Source organism: Acomys russatus, chromosome 15 (genome assembly GCF_903995435.1).
Source record: "Acomys russatus chromosome 15, mAcoRus1.1, whole genome shotgun sequence".
Lineage (NCBI taxonomy): Eukaryota > Metazoa > Chordata > Mammalia > Rodentia > Muridae > Acomys > Acomys russatus.
The window spans coordinates 15239364-15262021 of NC_067151.1; the positions used below are offsets into that span (position 1 = coordinate 15239364).

A 22658-nucleotide genomic window follows, 5' to 3' on the forward strand; every position below is an offset into this window, starting at 1 on the left:
CTATATTGCTTCCCTGTCCATGCTGGCTTAGTTAACTTAGCATGTTTTCAAAGTTCATGCATGTGGCAGCTTGTGGCAGAAGTCATTCATTTTCAGGCTAATATTTCACTGTATGTACATTCCACATTTGTTCACCCACTAATCTGTTCACTGATGTGTGAATTGTTTCTATTTTTTAATCTTCTATAAGTAAGGGGACTGTAAACTGATCTCCACATTCACAAGCTCCCAACCCCTACATCAAACACACACACACACACACACACACACACACACACACACACACACACTTTAAAGTGGAATTAATGAATTGTATGGTTATCTCTAGAACAACCTATCTTTACGTACACATTAATTTATTTTTACCTTTACACAAATTTTTAATAATTGAACTGTTCACTATGAATTAAATTTAAAAACATAATTGAAGCATACTTTCCTTTTTTATTTTAAGACATGTTTTAGGTTAAATAATAGGAATAACAGTTAACATTAAACAGTTGTTACTACATCTTTTACTGTGTGTGTGTGTGTGTGTGTGTGTGTGTGTGTGTGTGTGTGTGTGTTGTAGGGTGTGCATGTGGAGGTCAGAGGACAATTTGGAGGGGTTAGTTCTCTCCTTCCACTTTGCAGGCTCAGGAACTGAACTCGGGTTAACAGGCTTGGCAGCAAGCTCCTTCACCCGATGAGCCATCTCACTCACCCAGGAAAAATCCACACTTTAACTTACAACAGCATCGCTATTAGGGAAAGCAAAAGGCTGCAGCCTGGGACGAGGGATCTGTTTTTTTGCTTCTGTGCAAAACTGGACTAACCTCAAACATTTGAGGTCCCAAGAAGAACTCCATTCTCTTAATTCTAATGTACAGTTTAGATTCTCCCTCCACCACCTTCCCAAAGATTTCAGGTGCAGAGGACCTAGGGAGAAGGCTAGCTGAAAAGAGAACATGTCTTCAAAGAAGTAATTCTGCATGAACTATATAACATCTGTTTGCCACCCATTATAAAGTGTTTCAGCTCTTACCTGCGCTGCAGAGCTCTTGGCCACTTGGATGATTTTCTCCATGGCGAGGTAGCTCTGCTGGGACGGGGCGGGGCCTATGGAGTATGCTTCATCTGCCTGTTAGAGACAGCACGGCTAGCTTGTTTGTTACTGTCTACAGAACCAAATCAACCTCGTTCACTATTAAGCATACAATGCCGGGCACAACGGGCAACGACAGTGACATAAAAATGTAAGAATGAAGAAGCAGAAGCAGCCAGTTTGGGACTCAGTCTTGTATGTAAGGAGAGTCAAAACTCACCTGTCCCAAAGAAACCACATTCTAGACACAATTACAGCATTGTAATGATCTTAAATGTATTTTAATGTCAAACATTGTAATTTGAAAACAGATACAAAATACATTAACAGAAATAGGGGCTGGAGAGATGGCTCAGTGGTTAAGAGCACTGACTGCTCTTCCAGAGGTCCTGAGTTCAATTCCCTGCAACCACATGGTAGCTCACAACCATCTATAATGTGATCTGATCATATTGTATACATAATAAATAAATCTTTAAAAAAAGAAATATGTAGCTGTTACAAAGCTTATATAATCTCTCATAATTTGTGAATTATTCTACACCATCCTTTAAATTTTTCATAAGATCAAAACATCCCCTGAAATAGACCAAGCAGAAAGCATCTAATCATTTGCATACATGTGCTGACTGCCTACTGTGTGCCAGGCTTTGAGGCACCCATTAAGCATCCACACACAAATGGAAATTGTGGCAAAGGCCCTAAAGAAGGCAGGGGCACGACAGTCACAGGGGGACTGGCTCTGGTCTGAAGGTGGCCAGGGTGAGCTAGCAGGGCCGTCAGGTCAGGCTCCTCGGGATTGGTAGGGACTTGGCCTGGGGATAGATGGAGAAAGTGACTCAGGAAAGGGAGTGGAAAACTTGCATGCGGAAAACACATGTATGGGAAGGTCCAGAGGGAGAAAGGATCCTGGTCTGTGTAAGTGACCAAGGATAGCGTCTGGGTCAGAGGAGGTAAGGGGTCAAGGAACAGTGATAACACAGATTTCATGAGGCACCCAAGAGGTACAAATATTTGGATTTTTTTCCTTAACTGAACTTATAATGAGATTTGGGGGAAAACTACAAAAGGCAAAATAAATAAATAAAATATATTTTAACTTTTAACTTCACAAAACACAGGCCCATTCTCATTCTAAAAAACATGGACGATAATACAATGACAAACTGATGCTGGGTACCACCCTTCCTTTATTACAGTCCTCTCCAGACATATTTTCCACTATAATCAGCTTGAAACATTTTTTTTCATATCCATATTTTTTATTTGTTTATATAAACATAAGCACAAGCAATCTTAGTTTTATGCAAATAGAATCATACTGTTTGCCAATCTTCTAGAATTGTTTTTGTTAGCATTACACTTTGGGGTGCTTCTTTGCCAGCACACACATGTACAGATCACTGTGCAGAATAGTTACACAGAATGGTGGTCACGGCTCATTTAATCAGAAGCCTCTTCGCTTGCATTTGGGTTGTAGTGGCACAGGGCTAAACACAAGCAAGGCTGAAAGTGTCATTATATACCATGTTCATTTATATGTGGGGCCACAGACCTAGCAGAATGTCTGCAGGGCAGAGTCAAGAATGCGTACATTTTAATAGTTCCTGGTTCATCAACACTTGGGTCTCGCTAACAACTATCTCCACCAACACATCAATTCTACCCATCTTCGCCAACACCCAAGTCTCCTAAAGTATTCCTAATGTTATGGATCAGATAAAAGGTTTAAAGCAATTAAACTATATAAACCAACTTTGGTTCAGAACGCAAGATGAAATACAAGAAACAGATGGTAAGAGGGGGCAGGAGGCAGAGGGTAGGGGCGTCTGGGCGGCAGCAGGAGTAGCTCTTTGTGCCTTCTAAACGAGGAAGAGGAAGAGATGCAGTATATATAGAGGGAAGAGGAGAGGAGACATTTAATTTTGCCACAATGTTATTGTGAACTGTGTAAAGATTATCCTTGTATTATTCAAATGCTGATTCCTTGCCTCCATATCTGGTTGCAACCTGGACATGGCATTGTGATGCTAATTCTAAGAATCTCCTGTCTCAGGTTTGTGTAAACGTTGCTCTCCTTTTATTTTTCTGTCTTGTTTATTTGGGGGCTAGCTGGGTTAGAGAAAAACTGCCAACTTTAAATTTCATGCATTTACTTAAAGATACCCAGATCTCTGCATCATTTTTTAAAATAATCATCTTTCTCTCTTTTTTAATCATTATTTTTATAAGCAAAGGTGGCGTTATCATCAACAATGGAAGCTTGTGTGAAAATCAAGCTGAGTGTAGATAAAATATCTAAAGTTCAACGTCAGGACACAGTGGTTTGGTATCTGGTAAGTGGGCAGCTGGGTGTCCATGGATACCCATGTCCAAAAGGAAGTCTGGGCTACAAACAGAAATTTGAAAGTTTTCCATGAAGTCAATGGGACAGGTAGGATGATCTAGAACAAAAGAATGCACTGAGAAAGTTGGAGGGTCAAGTCTTGACATCAGAACTTTGACATTAATTTATACAGATGGGTGAGGTTCAGAAAAAGACACGGGAGAAAGGAGAAGCTTCGGAGGCCTGAAAGGCATCAGGAAAATTTCTCTCTCCCAAGATGAAGCAGTTGCCACAGTTAAAAAGAAAAAAAAGAAAAAAAAAAAAAGCCAGCTGAAGCTGGACCAGGAACTGCAACTGGTATGCTCAGCCCTCCTGCGGGCCCAGAGAGAGTCCGCAGTTGAACTCATCTCTGCTAGAGTTCCGTCTGGCCCACGTGAACTAGTAATAACCGTCAAAGGACATGGTGTTTTCAGCCGGGATTTTACTGATGAACTAAAGTTCAGGAAACTCAAGTGGCTTGTCTAACACAGCTCAAGTCAGTAGGTGACAACTGTTAACAATCACGAATCTGGAAGGAAACAATCTGAGATCAAGGACCTGGCCTGCAAATCAGCTATGTGACTAAACACAGTGCTTTGGTTCAGTCGGTGTGACATCTTGAAAGAGTCTGCAAGAGGAGTGCTTAGCGGGAAGTGGGAACCTCTACCTACCTCAACCTTGTTCATAATTGCAAGCATCAACTGTCGTCATCATGAAGAACTAAACTGAGCCAGGCAGTAGTTGATACAAAGGGAGGCGGATCTCTGTGAGTCTGAGGCCAGCCTGGCTGTTCCAGGACAGCCAGGGCTTTACAGAGAAACCCTATCTCAAAAAAAAAAACAGATAAATAAGGGGCTGGAGAGATGGTGCAGTGGTTAAATGCACTGTCTGCTCTTCCAAATGGACCAGGGTTCGATTCCTAGCACCCGCTTGGAAGTTCACAGCTGTCTGCAATTCCAGTTCCAATGGCTCTGGCACCCTCACACCAATGCACATAAAATAAAATTAAATAAATGATTTTTAAAAACCAAATAGATAAATAGACAAATAATTTTTTAAATTAAAAATGCAATGATTACAACTAAACTTAATCATTATAATGGCTGGAGAGATGGCAAAATGGTTAAGAGCACTGGCTGCGCTTCCAGAGGATAGGGGTTCAATTCCCAGCACTTGGACAGCAGCTCTCAGCTGTCTGTATCTCCAGCTCTACGGAATCCGACACCCTCATACAGACATATGCACAGGCAAAACACCAATGTACGTGAAATAAAAATAAATACAATTTGAAGAGCTAACCTGGACACAAAAGCAAACACATGCAGTCACTAACAAGGTTTGTTTCAGCCTGTAAGGACATACCATGTCTACATGCATGGAACTCCTGTCGGCCTCACTGTAAACTGCCACAGACCGTACACCCATCCTTTTGGCTGTTCGTATCACCCTGCAGGCAATTTCTCCTCTGTTTGCAATGAGGACCTTGGTAATGTTTCTTCCTGTTAAAACCCGTGAAGATAAGACACGAATGTTACTGGGAAATGAGAAATTAAAATGTTACTAATCGGCTCTTTTTTTTCCTTTTTATTAATTCATTCATATTACATCTCAATTGTTATCCCATCCCTTGTATCCTCCCATTCCTCCCTCCCTCCCGCTTTCCCCCTACTCCCCTCCCCTATGACTGTGACTGACGGGGACCTCCTCCCCCTGTATATGCTCATAAAGAATCAAGTCTCTTCTTGGTAGCCTGCTATCCTTCCTCTGAGTGCCACCAGGCCTCCCCATCCAGGGGACATGGTCAAATATGGGGCACTAGAGTTCGTGTGAAAGTCAGACCCCACTCTCTACTCAACTGTGGAGAATGTCCTGTCCATTGGCTAGATCTGGGTTGGGGTTCGATGTTTACTGCACGTATTGTCCTTGGCTGGTGCCATAGTTTGAGCGGGACCCCTGAGCCCAGATCCGCCCATCATAATGTTCTTCTTGTAGGTTTCTAGGACCCTCTGGATCCTTCTATTCCCCCATTCTCCCATGCGTCTCTCACCTAAAGTCCCAATAGGATGTCCTCTTCTCTGTTCCACTTTCCTGACAAGTGAAGACTTTCATGGGACATGCCCCTTGGGCTAGTGTCCAGATATAAGTGAGTATATACCATTTGAGTCTTTCTGCTTCTGGGTTAACTTGTTCATTATGACCATTTCTAGCTCAATCCATTTGTCCACAAATTTCAGAAATTCCTTTTTTTAAAATAGCTGAGTAGTATTTCATAGTGTAAATGTACCACAGTTTCTTTATCCATTCTTCTACTGAGGGACACTTAGGCTGTTTCTATGTTCTGACTATTATGAATAAGGCTGCTATGAACATGGTTGAGCATATGTCCCTGTTATGTGCTGGAGCTTCTTCTGGGTATATTCCAAGGAGTGGAATAGCTTGGTCTTGAGGAAGCTATTAATCAGCTCTTAGGGGTTTGTTTTGATAAAGCTGCATACCAAAGGCTAAAATCACCATTTTTAAAAATTAGATAGTGGGTTTCTTCTCTGTTCACTGAAGCTCATAATATCGCTGTCAATGCAACCTCAAGTTACTCAGTAAGGGACATAAAGCTTAAGAAAAGACAATGCACGATCTCCATACGAAAGGGACCAGACAGTTAAACGGAGACATGCAGCATGGAGGAGGAGACACGACTTGGCTCTTCTCTCAGTTTCTCTTCCTTCTTATGTCACGGAAACGTCCCGTTGCTATGCCAAATGCCGTCCCCTCTGTGTTAGTAGCGTCTGCACTCTCACTGGCTCTGGCTCGTTGGGGTTTCTAGCTCTCTACAGTCAATTTCCACTAGGAAGTCTCTTTGTCTCTAAACCTCGGCTCCCAGTTCCCGAACTCTTGGCAGATTACGGCTGGCACTGACTTGTTTCTGCAAGTCTGCTCTCACTTGGTCCAACCGAGGCATCACAGGGCTCCCCAGCACGTTTTCTCCAAACCCTCCCCTGCTCATCTCCCCCCACTGCGGGAATCCACCTCCAGGAATCGGAACCCGACTTGTACAGCTGCTACAGACATGGTCCAATGACACGGGCCACTTCTTTCCCAGCCAGCTTGCATAGTTCTTTCCAATTGATTTCTTAAAAAGTCATTTATACAGATTATACCCTGTTCACAAACTTGGGATTTATCCATAAGATAACCACTTATATAATCACATTTTACAAGGAAATAATACAGTACAGTGGGCACTGGTCCTACATACGCCATTGCCTGCACTGTCACCTGATTTGCATCTAATTCTGAATGCTTAAGAAATTCACTATTTCCTTTCATTTGAATTATGGTAATAAAACTGTCTGATCTAGAGAAAGAATATGATAGACATTTTCATCATCATACAGGAGATAAGTGCCGACAGTTTAAAATAAGGGTTTTCTTTAAAAAAAAAAAAAAAAAGGTTTGCTATAATTAGAAATGTTTTCCCATAAGATCTAAACAGTCCAAACACCATGACAGGGCACCGGGGCTGCTGCAGTCTAGCATCAACATGTGTGTTTCAAGTGTAACAGGTAGGGGGTGTGGCCACCCAACCACAGAAATATTCCGATACACTTGCACCAGTTTTAGATTTCCGAATTCCCTGTAAAACCTCACTTGAAAAAAGCAACAGTTCTTTTATTAGCAAGCAGAAAGTACATTAATATAAAATGTCCTCATTGGGCGTGGTAGCGCACGCCTTTAATCCTAGCACCCGGGAGGCAGAGGCCGGTGGACCTCTGTTCAAGGACAGCCTGGCCTACATAGTGAGTTCCAAGACACAGTGAGTCTCAAGACAAACAAACAAACCAAAAATGTAAGATGTTCTCCATCGTTGCACACCAAAATTCACACCCAACAGTATAAAGGATTTGACATAAAAAGCAAACTTGGTGACTTAGAACCAACTAAAAAAAAGTTATTGTGAAAATACAAAAGTATGAAGGTTTATGAGAGCTAACTCTATTGTGCACAAATTAGAGACTGAACATTCCTTTTCTTGGCTCACACTCTGAAGCAAAGCTTTAAGACAGTGGGTACCTGAGGATGTGGCATACTTCATGGTCCTCTGCTTCCAGGCCCATTCCCTGTAAAACAAACCCAAATGGAATTACAATTCATCAGACTCCTCGAGATCAGCTGCTGCTCTCTCAAGACTTATAAACAAGTCCAGACGTGGTGGAAGGCCAACCTTGAGCCCGTTGGCAACGTGACTGAGTAAGACTCTGTGGAAAGAAATCCTATCCAGAGCCTGGGAGATTGAGTTCTGGCCCGTTTCCCTGTGGGCTCATGGCTTTGAGTGGCCCATCCTGTTTAATATTCAAAGCTGCCATTTGGTGAGAAAGAGAACTAAGAAGCTGAGGCACTTTAAAGCCATCTACCTCAGCTTTTTAAAAACTCTGTGTTGGACTGTAAGTTATAGTAAAAGCTATGCAGCATACACACAATTAGAGTTGTCATGGAGGGTGACAAACTTTGCATCTTGGTGCTTTCTGTTCTAGTTTATTAAAGGAAATACGCTAATTAAACTACAGTTTGAAATTACAATAGAATGCAACCCTACGATAAGACCATTTTGACATTAAGTCAAAGAAATTAAAGTAAGAAAGTTTTAAAAAGGATAATAGAAATACGAAATGTTGGCTGTGGCCCAGTCCCCACCAATTACTCTTCAATATGCCCACAGTCAGATTACTCTACATTGGGGTTGCTCAATCTTTTTTTTTTTTTTTTTTCATTAATACCCTCCCAAAGAGAAAACTTATATAGTAAGGAATAAACAAATTTCAGTTTTAGGGGGACATAAACATACTATCCAAATGCTCAGCCTGTAGCTCCAATTCTGTAAAAGAGGCAACCTTGAAGATACTTCTCGGCTTTAAAGCATACAATTTTCCCAAGCAAAAACATGGTTATGTACAGACTGATGAGCTTAGTTCCTTCACAGAGTACAAAGATCACAGCGTGCATGCGACATTAGAACACCACAACAACATACACACACCCTGTGCGTGTAACTATGCAACCAGCAGGACCAGCGTCTCCCAAAGGTCACGTGAGAACCACCCTTTCATTGTCCTATTTGCTCAGTATCCCAGGAGCACACTTCGTCAGACGCTGCCGTCGTCCTGAGGCCTTCTGGGAAGACATACATCTTTGCATGAGAGCTCAGAGACGGCTTGCTTCCCCAGGAGACTGACCAGTGCTCTCTCAAATCTTTCCAAGTCAGCCCACCTCACATTCTTGCTCTTCAAGAAGGAAGGCTTATGTTTCCTGATCTTTTCAAAGGAGTTCTCCGGCTTGGAGCACTGTCTTTCCTTTGACTTCTTCAGGTAAGTTAAGGTTTAAGGCCTTCACAGGGAGCTGTGCCTATGAGAGGGCAACTTCATGGTGTCTAGCCTGGGACCAATGAGAGTAAGGACTGAGATAGGCAGGCAGACAGACAGACAGACACACCCCTTAGCTGCAACCCTCTATCCTGACAACGCTCTGACTGCTCTATCCCCCTTTTTCAGTTATTTTTGCTACACCTTAAAACATTTAAACAAGATGAGTACATTGCTGCCATGAGATAATCACACCAATTAAGACAGCTTCTATTCTTTTGTTTTTGTTTTTGTTTAGGGAGACAGGGTTTCTCTGTGTAGCCTTGGCTGACCTGGAACTCATTCTGTAGACCAGGCTGGCCTCAAAGTCACAGAGATCTGCCTGTCTCTGCCTCTCCGAGTGCTGGGATTACATGTTCACCCAGCTGACAGCTTCTTTTTCTAAGATATTAGAGGAATCATGACTGGCAAAAAAAAAAAAAAAAAAAAGTAAAAATCTCATGCTGGTAAGTTTTTTGATTCTAAGAATCATTTGCAGATGACAACTATAAGTAAGCTTTGAGAGAGAAAAGAATGAGTCTGTGGTAGTACTTGGAAACCTAAGGAAATTCACAGAAAACAGCATTAACACTACTTTCAATGTCTTTTTTATTTAAAATACAGGGGTGAGAGCTGGGCGTGGCAGCGCCCGCCTTTAATCCCAGCACTCGGGAGGCAGAGGCAGGCGGATCGCTGCGAGTTCAAGGCCAGCCTGGTCTACAAAGTGAGTCCAGGATGGCCAAGGCTACACAGAGAAACCCTGTCTTGAAAAAAATATATATAGGGGTGAGTCTTAGTATTCACTGAAAATCTGGGCATCTGCCATTGTTTGTTGAAGGGGCCGTAATCTGGTTAAATCTTTATCCATGTGTTGATTTGGACAAACGAGAGGACGAGCAACATCACCTTCTTCTAGAAGAAACTGAAGCACAGCTACTAGGTAACTCAGCCAAGGTCACAGGTGTGTTGAGCAGCTAAGCTGGGGGCCCAGTCTTTCCGTGCCTTTGGGCGGGCACGTCTTTCAGAATGCTGGGAGGTGATAGTAAATCTACCTAGAGGTGTTTTCACTGCAGAAATTACTGTCCCCAAAGCGCGGAGCCTCATCTTCCAAAGGATCCCGGAAAGGAGTTAGTCATCTGTCAGTTCAAACTTGTGATCAAGAGCGTTCGACAAAACTCCTCAGCTCTCACTAATTTGATTCCAGCAATAGGAAAGATGTCTAGGAATCCTTCCCTGAACTGCACTCAAGATGAGGGAGCTGAGCTGAAAAGGACTTTGGGAAGAGGGATCCTAGCCCAGGCCTCTAGCTGTGCGATCTTTGGATGCAGCAGCTTGCAGGGTGCCCAGCCCCGCAAGCTCACAGCAGAAACCTCCGGTTCTCAAAGCCGCGGGGACGGTGGGAAGAGCCACGAAGGACTGTCCAATCTAAACTACCCGCAGACGCTTAAAGGGCCGATCACGTGACCCAGCGCCCCGCAACCCGGCCGCACACTGACCCGCAGCCCGTGCACTGATCCGCTGCCCACCAGTAGTCACCTCGGCTGCAGCAGCAGGATCGGGACCCGCCGCAGCTGGTTCCTGTCCACCACAGCCAGAAGCGCCGCCGCGGCCATCTCCGTACCGCCGTGCCTGACGGCGAAAGCTGCTTGGTTTACGGGTGCAAGCGTCCCCCACTGCGCAAGCCTCTTGTCCCCGGGCGGCCACCGTAGCCCCGAAAGAGCAAGTGGGCGTCTCCGCAAGAGCCAATCACAGAACTGGGTGTCTCAAAGGCACGGATTGGCAGGTTAGACTTGGGGCGTGGACTGTGAGGGGCTGGGCTCCATGGAGGAGGGGGGGGGCGGAGCCAGGTCTGCATTTCTAGCTCCGGGTGTGAGAGGAAGACACCAGCGCTCAAAAAGCAAGCTTTCTCTCTGAACATCAAGAAAAGGGGGAAGTCGAGATGGAGTGGCAGAATGTCTAAAAAATAAAGACGCAGTGAAAACTATCTATAGATGTTTGATACAGCTGGGGCAGGGTTCCTATGGGGGAAAAAAAGCATAGTAAGCGGAACGGCCAATTGAAGGGTTACAACACAAACAAATGTAAGTCGGGCATAGCGGCACGTATTTACAATCCCAGAGCTAAAGAAGCAGATGCAGAGAGATTGTGGCGGTTAGAGGACCGACCTCTGACTAGACAGCGCATTCCGAGCGAGCCTGGGCAATTTTTCCAAGGTACTCCCTCAAACTAACATAAATAAAAGTAGTGGATTCAGAAAAACCAAAGGACCAATAAATTCACGAACTGAAAAAAACACCTAAGAAAAGAATGAGAAATAAGGGGAGGGACCGGTGGAAGCAGGAGGATCAGGAGTTCACCATCATCCTCACCCCCACGGCGAGTTTGAGGGCAGCCTGAGCTATGCCACGGCCTCTTTAAAACCTAAGAGGTTGTCTTGAAGGTTTTGAACTTTTGTTTTGTTTTCAAGAGCTGAGAACAGAGCGCTAGGCACTCAGCTGCCACTGAGCTAAACCCCCAACCTGAAAGTTTTAAACTTTTAAAAGCTTTGGATACAAACTGGCTTGTGTGTTTTCAAGGCCAGCGCAAGAGACCCCATTGCACCGTAAGCCACCAATAATGAATTCCTTCCTTCAGAAGACACTTACGGGTGGAAGGATATCTTATGTTAAATAAGTGTTTAAACTTGTATCAATAGAGTCATCAAATAGTTCCGAAACCTCACTGGGAGAACTGTGCCATTGGCCTTGTTTGTGTGGCTGTATACCTGTATACCTTAAAACAAACAAACAAACAAACAAAAACCAGTGTTATAAGAACTCTATTTATTAAGGTTAATATTGTCTCAGTGTTACTTGTGGCTAATGTTTCCATAGGTTTTAATTTACTTGTTTATGTTTGTGCTATTTTGGGTGTGAAGAGTCCCAGAATTTTTAAAAATAAATCATACACTGTTTTCTGGGGGCGGGGAGAAATTGTTTCTATCTTCTACTTAAAATTTGTGTAAGATATATTTAAAAAACAAAAAGAAGAGTGAACATGGATCCCAAATAATCAAGAAATAAAGAGAAAAAGATTTCTCACTTGCCTTTTGTGGGGGGGGGGGAGTGGACAGGGTCCTCTCTATGTAGCCCAGGCTGTCCTGGAATTCACAATGTAGAACAGGCTGGCCTCAAACCCACAGAAATCTGCCTGCCTCTAACTTCTAATTAGAGGAGTGTGTAATTTTGTGTAATATTTTAAAATAAGAAAACAATAAATTACCAAAAAGCTATTACGGCGCAACTTTAAACAAGCCAGAACTGAAATGGGCGTTACAAAAAAATATTGTTTACTAAAATAGATGCTGGAAGAAAGATAAGATCGAACCAAACCAAAAAAAAAAAAAAACCGCACACAAAAAAAAAACCAAACATCTAAACAAACCTTAGGTATAAGGGAACTAGACTGTGTGATCAATCCTTCCTATCATGCCAAACCCTACCTCTAACCCAGCTAATGAGAAAGTTCACCTTCTTTTGTAAAGAAATTCCATATATAGAGTAAACAGTGCATCATTGCACAACTATTAATTTTTTCTAGAACACAAAAAGATAGAAAAAATTGAAGTTCTTTTATGAAGTAAAGATAACACCGGTGCCAAAATCAATAAAACAACATGTAAGTCACACACATGTTGATAGTCCAATGCCACTTATGGGTATTAATGGAAAAATCTTATGTAAATATTAACTAAAACATTCAGTGACTTATAAAAAGATACATTTTAGGGGCTGGAGAGATGGCTCAGAGGTTAAGAGCACTGACTGCTCTTCCAAGGCTCTGAGTTCAGTTCCTAGCAACCGCGTGGTGGCTCACAACCATCTATAATGAGATCTGGTGCCTTCCTGTGGTATGCAGGTTTACATGCAGGCAGAACACTGTATACATAATAAATCTTTTGTTTTAAAAGATACATTTTATTATAGAATTGTAAAGATGGTTTACTACCAAGAAGTCACTAATATAGTTAATCGTGTTAGTATTTGAAAGAAAAGAAAATATTATGCTCATACAAAACCCAGCCACTGTTCAACAATTCAGATGGGGTTAGACTCTCTGGAAAAGAAATGTTGGATCCTTATGCACTCTTTTTTTTTTTTTTTTTTTTTAAAGATTTATTTATTATAATGTATACAGTGTTCTGCCTGCATGTACACCTGCGGGCCAGAAGAGGGCATCAGATCACATTATAGATGGTTGTGAGCCACCATGTGGTTGCTGGGAACTGAACTCAGGACCTCTGGAAGAGCAGCCAGTGCCCTTAACCTCTGAGCCATCTCTCCAGGCCCTCTCCTTATGCACTTTTGACACTCAACGCCAAATAAGCTTTAGTGGACAAAATGTGCAAGTATAATTTTTTTTACCCTTGCCTCCAAATATTTTAATTGCCATAAATTTAACTAAAATACACATCAAGCCCTGTCTGTAACCTTAATCCCGCAGAAGACTTCACAGACGTGGCAATTCTAGTTAGTGTATAACACTTTGCTCACCATTAGCAGCTTATTATGCAAAACGCACATGCTGACTTATAAATCTTAGCTTTTGAGTCCCAAACTACCTCAAAATTTAATATATTACAACAAATAAAACTGACAGTAAAAAATTGAAGTTTTTGTTGAAAGTGTCAGATTCTTAGATATTTTGGATAAATGTGCACTTTTTGTTTGTTTGTTTGTTTTTCGAGACAAGATTTCTCTGGTTAGCCTTGGCTGTCCCGGAACTCATTCTGTAGACCAGGCTGGCCTTGAACTCAGCGATCCATCTGCCTCTTCCTGTGCACTCTTCTAAAACAAACAAACAAACAAACAAAAAACAGTATCCCTGGAGAAACAGTAACACATTGGTACTGATAGATAAAATTACGGAGACCAGGGTGAAGGAACCACTTGGGCTATGCAAACGCAGCCAGATGCATCCCAGAAGGCAAATGAGTGGATCCTATCTTAGAAGGATGATGCTAGAGAGGGTCCCATCAGCAGAGAAGCCCAGGCAGATGAAAGCCAAAGGTTAGTGCAAGCCGGGCATGGTGGCGCATGCCTTTAATCCCAGCACTCGGGAGGCAGAGGCAGGCGGATCGCTGTGAGTTCGAGGGCAGCCTGGTCTACAAAGTGAGTCCAGGATGGCCAAGGCTACACAGAGAAACCCTGTCTCGAAAAACCAAACCAAAACAAAACAAAACAAAAAAAAAAAACAAAAGGTTAGTGCAAAGGCTACATGAGACTCTGTCTCAAAAAATGAGATTTTCTTTTTCTGTTACTATGTGAGGGCCCAAGTTATGTTTTAAGTCTTAATTACCGTGCTTAAGAGATCTAAAGAACAAAAATGCCTGTAACCCATAAGCCCCATTTGCCAAAGGACAGATAACTTCCTGGAATGCTGGGGGCTGCTGTTCATGTGAGATAACAAGCCACATGTTTTCACTTCTGTAAACAAGGTTGGCTTCCCCAGCTGCACAGGATGTGCACATAGGCAGGAGGTACATAGGTAGCAAGTATATCAGGGTGTGTGCTTGTCCCTGATTGGATGAAGGTGATGCAGCCTTGTGGGTTTTGCCTGTCTTTGTAAGCACTGATTACCATAATTTGGGACTATTCTCTGGGAATCTGAGGCATGACCTGGCCAGTGTCCTTCATCCTGCTAGTGTTTATTAAAACTTGCTTCAAATCTGGCTCAAAAATTGTGGTAGTGGAATTAACAATTACTTGTCTAAATTTTTACTTATGATTCATATATGCTAAAGCTATTTTTTTTTTCCTCAGCTTGGGTGACTTCCAAAACAACGGCAGGGTTCTTTCACTATATTTTTCCCCCTTGCAGGTAGATTGTTCTGGTTGCATGAGACATGTGTGCCACAATTGAGAAGACACAAATCAGTATCATATACGCTCACAGACTTAACACCAATTTCTACTGGAGAGGTTAGAAAAATTGTACTTGATTCCAAGAGCACTACAGAAATCAAGGGAATTTTGTTATGTACATTCTTTCAATTATTTCTACAGCTCTTTTTGTAGGCTCAATTTTCTTAACCAATATATTTTATTAACAACTTAGTGACCGAGCATATGTCACTTACAACCCGACTAACCAAAACAATAGGAAATGAGCATTAATGGACACAATAACAAAACCTTAAGGATATCAGTTCCAAGGAACAATTCTCCGGGTGTGAGCTGCAGGATTTTTTCTGCTGGAACCTGGGGTAACCAGAACCCAGAACTGCAGCAGGAGCCGGAGCCCCAAAGCCTTCCCTCGGCGGTTCTCTCTAGGAGCGATGAACAGCCAAATCCATCCCAAGTCTCCAAAAAACTCCCGCCTCCTGTTCTGGGCTCATTTATATATATCTCCTCCCAGAGTCAGTTCACAGGATCCTTTCAGCTGGCAACAATTAAGCTCCTGCACGAAGTGGTTGCTCTTCTAGTGAATTAACCTCACCTGTTCTCTCATGAGACCGTTCTGATCCCACACTTGGAATCCTAAAAAACAGGTTCATCTCTCCTTCATCTTTTTCCTTGGATATATGTCTTTACAACAAAATAAAACTACACAGCATTGGAAGCTCCTTTTTCCCCCTTTTATTGAACATAGGTTTTTTTTTTTCACACTTACTATATCTGATTACTGTTTCCCTGATTTTACCCCTCCCAGCTCCTCCCCCCGCTCCCCTCCCATCCAGATCCACTCCCTTTCTGTCTCACGGCAGAAAACAAACAGGCTTCTAAGGGAAAGCAGTAAAATAAAGTAAGAGAAAACAAAACCTAACAAGATGGTATTGCACAAAACAAACAACTGAAGGAAAAGAGCTTAAGAGAAGGCAGGAGAAACAGAGACCCACTCATTTGCACACTCAGGGATCCCATAAAAACACCAAATTCATACTATATATGCAAAGGACTGGTGTAGACACCCACGAGCTGTGCGTGCTGCTTCAGTGTCTGTGAGTTCAAATGAGCTTTGACCAGGTTGACTTAAAAGGCCTTTGCTTTTTTTATTTGTCTTCTTTTGTTTTTTAACTTTTCCCCTTTTATTAAACATACAATATAAATCTGGATATAGTTTCCCCTCCCTTTATTCCTCTCAGTTCCTCCCATATATAACATTTTTAAAAGTTCTATAAGATATTACTGTGGGAAATAGAACAGGGAAGGATTTTGTAAACATATCACAACACTCAAAGTAGTGACTATGGTGATGCCATCTTGTCCTGACTCCATTTTTGGGTTCACGTCTCAGCCCTCTCCCTCCCAACAATCATGATTGCCTTGGTAACACATTTGAGACTTCTGGCCAAAGTAATTAATGTAGAGTAAAACAACCAAAGAGGGTATTGGTCCAAAATAATTTCCATGTCATTTCTGAAATAAATACTATTTTCTGCCGGGAACGCACATTCCAAAGTCATCTGACCATCATCTAACATTGACATAAATTATGGTCTTAAAAGGCAAAAACCATTGTACCCTTATACTTCAGCACCAAAGGATGACAGTTATACTTTCCATTGGCTTATTCAGCACGGTCATCTGTATCTTTCTTGTGTGGATTATTATACCATAACTGTTGTGGATATAAACATGTTTTTGGTTTGATACCAAGTGTGGGAGGTGAGACAGACTTGCGTGAGGGTGTGTGATATTTGTCCATTAGAAAAGGAACTGCCTGTTGTGGGGGCATGGTCTTTGTCAACTGATAAACATCCTGGTTCAGACTCTGAGAGGATATATATGAGCCCTAAACCAGAGGTGTGGCTTTTCGGTTGTTGCATTGTTTACCTGTTCCTTGTTCTGCTTCCAGACACTCCTAGAAATGCTCCAGAGAATGCTTCAAGGTTCTGGGTTCCAGCTGATGATTCAGGTTCTGGCTGCTGCGGTTGCAGTCACTTTTGCTGAATTACTGCTTTGCTGTTTAACAGGTCTTCTGGAATCCTGACGATGAAGAGTGGAATCACCCCAAGGTACTGAGTCTATAAAAGTCTACTTCTCCTGTGCCTATTAACCTATTTTCTGTCTTATCTAGGGTAGGTGGGTTGGAAGGGAGGTATAGGGTATAAGGGAACTCCCAATAAAATAGGTTTGCAAAAGTTCAAAGTCTACACAGAACAGAAAAAAAGAGAGTTAGCTTTAACTATATAAAGAGGCTTAGAGCTTGTACTGTGTTCTTCGGCTATTCAGGAAGTTTGTAATGGTTCAGGGGGATCAATCAGCCTTAGCAACAAACACTGAGAATGTTGTTTCAAACGCTTTTAAAATTCATGCCTCCAAAAACATATAGAGAAAAATTTAAAGCAAAGTCTGAATAGATTTTTTTAAAAGTTTTATCACAAATGTATGATTACTGTGGTGGTTTGAATGAGATAGCGTCTGTGAGTCTGTCTTTCGGGTGCTCAGTTCCCAGTTGCTGGTGTCCCTTGGGGAGGCTTAGAAGGTGTGAGCCTGCTGGAGGAGATGTGTCACTGGGGTGGCCTTTGAGATTTCAGAAGCCCATGCCATCCCAGGTAGCTCTCTCTGCTTCTTGCTTGCTGTTCCAGATGTCAGCTCTCAGCTGTCCCTGTATCTGCCACCTGCTGCCTGATTCTTTCTCTACCATGATGGGCTCTTGCTCCAGAATTAAATCATAAGCCCCAAATAGGCGCCTTCTTCTGTAAGCTGCCTTGGTCATGGCATTTTACCACAGCATAGAAAAACAGCCAATACAGTTATAGACTTCTTACTCTAAAAAGAACCCCTGACGAACTAAGGAAAAAAAAATCTATAGTGCAGGAGAAAACGGTCAAATCTGAAGAATATGGATTAGAAATGTTTATGGATCACCTGACAGTCTTGAACTGACCATCACATTCTTATCTCTAGCACTGTCCAACCTAGAGATAAAAGAGGAGACGTTTCCATTCCTGTCCACTTTCCCTCTAAAGTACCCTCGCCTGTGAGCTGACAGCAAGCTCTGTTTTTTTTTTTTTAAACTAAAAATGTTCCCTTCACAGGTGTCTCCCCCGCCCCCAAATTAAACCCCTGCTGTTACAGCCACTCATTCCTTGTCTGTCTTTTCACTGACTTTACAGTAAATAAATATGAAGAACAGTCACTCTCACACCACGGAGAGAAGTGAAAGCTTAGCTACCGAGAGGTGCACAATGATTACACTTTACTAATGTGAATAAAAAAATAGACATGATCTCTATAGAGTACAGTCAGCCGAAAAGACACAGCTCTCTTATTCTTAAAGGGAATAAGAGTTTATTCTTGAGCCATTATTTAGGTTATCCTAAATTCCATGTTCTAACGTGGAAGTAGTTTCATGAAAAATTTGCAGTTTTATAGAAGAACAAAGTCATAAACCAAGACAAGTTCTAAGTGAATTTGGTGGGTACATTGAAGAGCTGCTACAGTGAGAAAGGGCTTTGCTTTAGACCTAAGATGCGCTCTGATGACATTCTTAGCTTTGGGGTTGGTGGGAGCCAGTGCATGTGCTAAGCCAATAGATCCTCAAAAGCTTTTTTGCATTGGTATGCCTGAGATGATCCTGCATACAAACACAAGTGTGGGAGAGACAAGGAACCCTTGACCCCTGCTAAACCTCCCACAAACCGTGCCATGGGATCACTCTGTGGTTTTACATCTACCAGTGTTTCTTATGCAGTGCCCCTGTGTTTGCTGTAGGCGTGTTTAGGACTGTAGTGTCCTGTTGGAAAGTTTTTGTTTGTTTTTATTTTTATTTTTATCTTTTTTTCTTTAATGAGAGTCACGAATCCCTTTTCTTATCTCTTTTGGGTAGTTTTAGTTTGAAAACTATTTTCTCAGATATTAGAATGTGTTTGTTTCGCTTCTTTTGGCTTGCATACTTTTTAAAAATATCTTTACTCTAAGGTGGTTGTCGATTTGATGTGAGGTGTGTTTCTTAGAGACAGAAAAAATAAATAGATGCTGTCTTCTAACTCAGTCTTTTAGTCTGACTTTTTCTTAGGGAACTGAGAGCATTAACATTCATAATTATTAAAGGGAATATACAGGTAAATTCCTGTCATTTTGCTACTTTTGGCGTGTTTGCTCACATCTGATTCCCTGCCGTGGTATTGTTTACTTCACTTCTGTGACCCCTTGGGACCTCTTGTTTGTCCTTCTCTTCAGCTTGAAGCATCCCTTTGCCCACCTCTGTAGAGCTGGCTTAGTAGGAGCAAATTCCATTTATCCATTCTTTGCATGGGAAAGTTTTTATTTCTCCTCTAATTTTCAGAGATAGTTAGCTAAGTATAATAGCCTGGGCTGACAGTGGGCTTTGTTTTGTTTTTTTCTTCAAGACAGGGTTTCTCTGTGTAGCCTTGGCTGTTCTGGATGCACTTTGTAGACCAGGCTGGCCTTGAACTCACAGAGATCCACCTGCTTCTGCCTCCCTGAGTGCTGGGATTACCGGCCTGCGCCACCACCACCCAGCTGACAGTGTGTTCTTTTACAATTTGGGATGAATCCTTCCTGACTACCTCCACCCCCAGGCCCAGTTTTAAAGGTCTCTCTCAAATAGTCAAGTGTTATTCTAAATACCCCAGCCTTTATAAGTGACTTGACCTTTCTACCTTGTAGCTTCCAATTATCTTTCTTTTCCTGTGTTTTTAATGTTTTAAATATTGCAAGCCATCAGAGTTTCTTCTCTGGCCTTGTCTATTCTGTTTTGTGCAGGCCTCTTATACTGGCATGGGCATTTCTGTCTCTAGTTTGAGAGATTATCTTCCATGATTTTCCTGAAGATAGTCTCTATGCCTTGGTGATAATTTTCTTCTCACTCTTCTATGCCAGTAACCTAGGCAGCTGGCCTAGTGTCTAGTCTTTTCATGATGTCTCCAAACTCTCCCACATTCCATTCATATGGTTTTCAAGTTTCTCATTTATGCTTTTGGAATGAGCCAATTTGATTTTGTCTTCCAACCCCGACGCTGTTTTCAATGTGAGCAATTCTCTTGGTGAGGTTTCCCACTGAGGTCTGAAATTGGTTTATTGAGTATTTCATTTCCAGAAGTGTTTCAGTTTGGGCTTCCGTTAAACATTCAAACTTTATTTTCATGTATTGGATTGACTTTCTTTCTAGAAAAAAGGAGGCTGGGGAAAGAGAGTACAAGCAGCCTAACTATAGCTAAAGACTCCCTGCAGAGCAGTGTCCCATTGTGTAAATGTACCACACTTTCTTTATCCAGTCTTCAGTTGAGGGGCATCTGGGTTGTTTCCAGATTCTGGCTATTACGAATAAAGCTGCTATGAATATAGTTGAGCAAATGTCCTTGTAGTTTGGTGGAGCATATTTTGAGTATATGCCCCGGAGTGGTATAACTGGGTCTTGAGGTAGATCTATTTCCAATTTTTCTGAGAAAGATTCAAATTGATTTCCAATGTGGCTGTATAATTTTGCACTCCCACCAGCTGGGTGCTACTATGTGCTTATTTAAATTATTGCTTTTTCATCTTAATTTAGCTTTGTTTTTACCCAATATATAAAAATCGATCCAGTTCTTTTAGATATTCTGGTTTGGTGGAGTAAAGATTTTAAAGGTATGTCATTATGACTGTCAGAATTTTCACAGTGTCTGTTACAATGTCTCCCTTTTAATACCTAATTTTGTTAGATTAAAATGTGTTGAAATGGCTATTTTGCCAGTATACCAAGATGATATTTATACTTTAGTATATCCACAGATTGATAATAATTGGCAAATAACCCATCACTAAGGTGACCTTTAATGCCACCAAAGTATTAACAATTTTTGTGCTACTTTAACAGCTAACATTGTAGAAATTCATGTGCTTAGAACTCCGTGATACATGTGTTCATTTGCAATATTTACTGAAAACCTACAGATCTCAAAATAGTTAATTTTTGCTACTAATCTGATATAAAACTATTCTTTAATGTTTAACATATATTGGAAAATAATCAGAATGTTTTATGAACAGCCAAGCAACATAAAGGTAATGTTATATTTCAATATATATATATATGCATATATATTTATATTAAAATCTCTACACATTCTTCTGATAGGTCCTTTAGGAAAACTCTGTCTTCACATATGCGTAAATTCTGGATGAGACGTTCTATGGCATTCAGACTCAAATTCAGCAGTAGCTGTAAAGAAAAAAGTTCTCTATGTCAAAGACATTACAGTGAATTGACAATGAATTAATTTTTAAAAGTTAAAAAAAATCATCAATATTAATGAAGATGAAGCTAATATATCCCGTTGGTGTAACCGTGGTGTGACTGCTTTCTCTTTGGATTGGAGGCCCGTCTATAGAAAGGAATCCAGTTCCTGGTACTGTAATCCTGATCAAACACCTATGGCACGCGTTTAGTTAGGGTTACTATTGCTGCGATGAAACACCATGACCAAAGCAACTCGTGGAGGAAAAGGCTTGTTTAACTTAGGCTTTTATATCACTGTTCAGCACTGCAGGAAGTCAGGACAGGAACTCTAACAGGGCGGGAACCTGGAGGCAGGAGCTCACGCAGAGGCCATGGAGGGGTGCTGCTTACTGGCTTGCACCTCATGGCTTGTTCAGCCTGCTTTTTTTTTTTTTTTTTTTTATAAAACCCAGGACCACCTGCCCATGGATGGTACCACTCACAACGGACTGGGCCCTCCCCGATCAATCACTAAGACCACAACAAATGTGGTCACCGCAAAAGACCTACACAAGATCAACTTCTGATATAGTCAGGCTAATTGTTTACTGAGGAATTATTGATGGTTCGGAGCTGCTGAAGGAAAAGGAATCATTGTTTTGGGGGATGCAGCCACTAGTAGAATTGTCATGCTCCGAGGCGTGGGGTGGAGGGTGGCTCCAGGCCCATGTGCATAGGGCAGCACCAAGTGGAGTAAGTAAACTATGAAAGGAAGCATCAAGGAAGGAGGGGCACACTGGAGGAGACGTAGAGAAGCTGGAGGGAGAAAGGGGATGTATATATTACATTTTTATATACCTGTGTGAAACTCTTAAGAATAAAGAAAAAAATTAAAAATATTACAATATATACTATAAAATAAAATTGAGTAGTAGTTACTAAGTTAATTGCCAGTGTGATTAAATATCAGTACATCTGGTTTTCCCAGTCTTCATATATTCTTCAATAGCACTGATATGACGGGTGAGATTTCTGTTATTCATTCCCCCATAACCAGATACTATAATGCTAAAAAAAAAAAAAAAAGAGAGAGAGAGAGAGAGAGAGAGGGAGAGAGAGAGAAGATGAGTAGACAACTTCAATGTAGTCACAGGTACCTTGACAGGGACAAAACAGAACTCTACTAGAACAGAGAGCTCTTCCATGCCCCCTTTGTGTCAGTGTGGCTTTGGGTGGAGGCAATAGGAGCTGGTGCTGAAGGGTGATGAGAAGGTGAGTACAGCCGCTGAGAGAAGGGGTGGGAACAGCCGAGGAGGAGCGTGGTGGGGCTACAGGTAGTCCAGCTTGGATAGACGTGAGAGCAAAGGCAGAACAGGCTTCTTGTGCAGAGATAAGCCTGAATTACTGTTAAGAATAAAGTTGATTTGGGCAATTTCAGTTCACGTTAAGGAAGTTTAAGCTTTCCCTGAGGATAAATGGTAAGCAAATAAGGAAGTAAATCCTGCGGGATTTGAAATGGCACTTTTCAAGTGACAATTCATGAAGTGTGTGTTCTTGTTTTGTTTGAGTTTTGTTGTTAAATTTTAGCAAATAAACCTTGTGATTCTTGGTAATAACCTGAGATCACCATGTCATTGCATTTTTATATTTTGATTATTTTTATTTTTGA

General features: G+C 41.7%; 1 protein-coding gene across 1 annotated transcript in view; it reads right to left on the minus strand.

Moving 5' to 3' along the window:
- Window positions 1-10490, minus strand: part of Mccc1 (methylcrotonyl-CoA carboxylase subunit 1) — a 41158-nt gene extending 30668 nt beyond the window's left edge. Inside the window, exons 1-4 of the mRNA XM_051157065.1 lie at window positions 10379-10490; window positions 7518-7564; window positions 4812-4948; window positions 1025-1120 (exon numbers count right to left, since the gene is read on the minus strand). Of these exons, the coding sequence (XP_051013022.1) occupies window positions 1025-1120; window positions 4812-4948; window positions 7518-7564; window positions 10379-10455 (357 nt within the window). The 5' untranslated portion in view covers window positions 10456-10490. The remainder of the gene's footprint in view (window positions 1-1024; window positions 1121-4811; window positions 4949-7517; window positions 7565-10378) is intronic.
- Between the last annotated feature and the right edge of the window lie 12168 nt (window positions 10491-22658).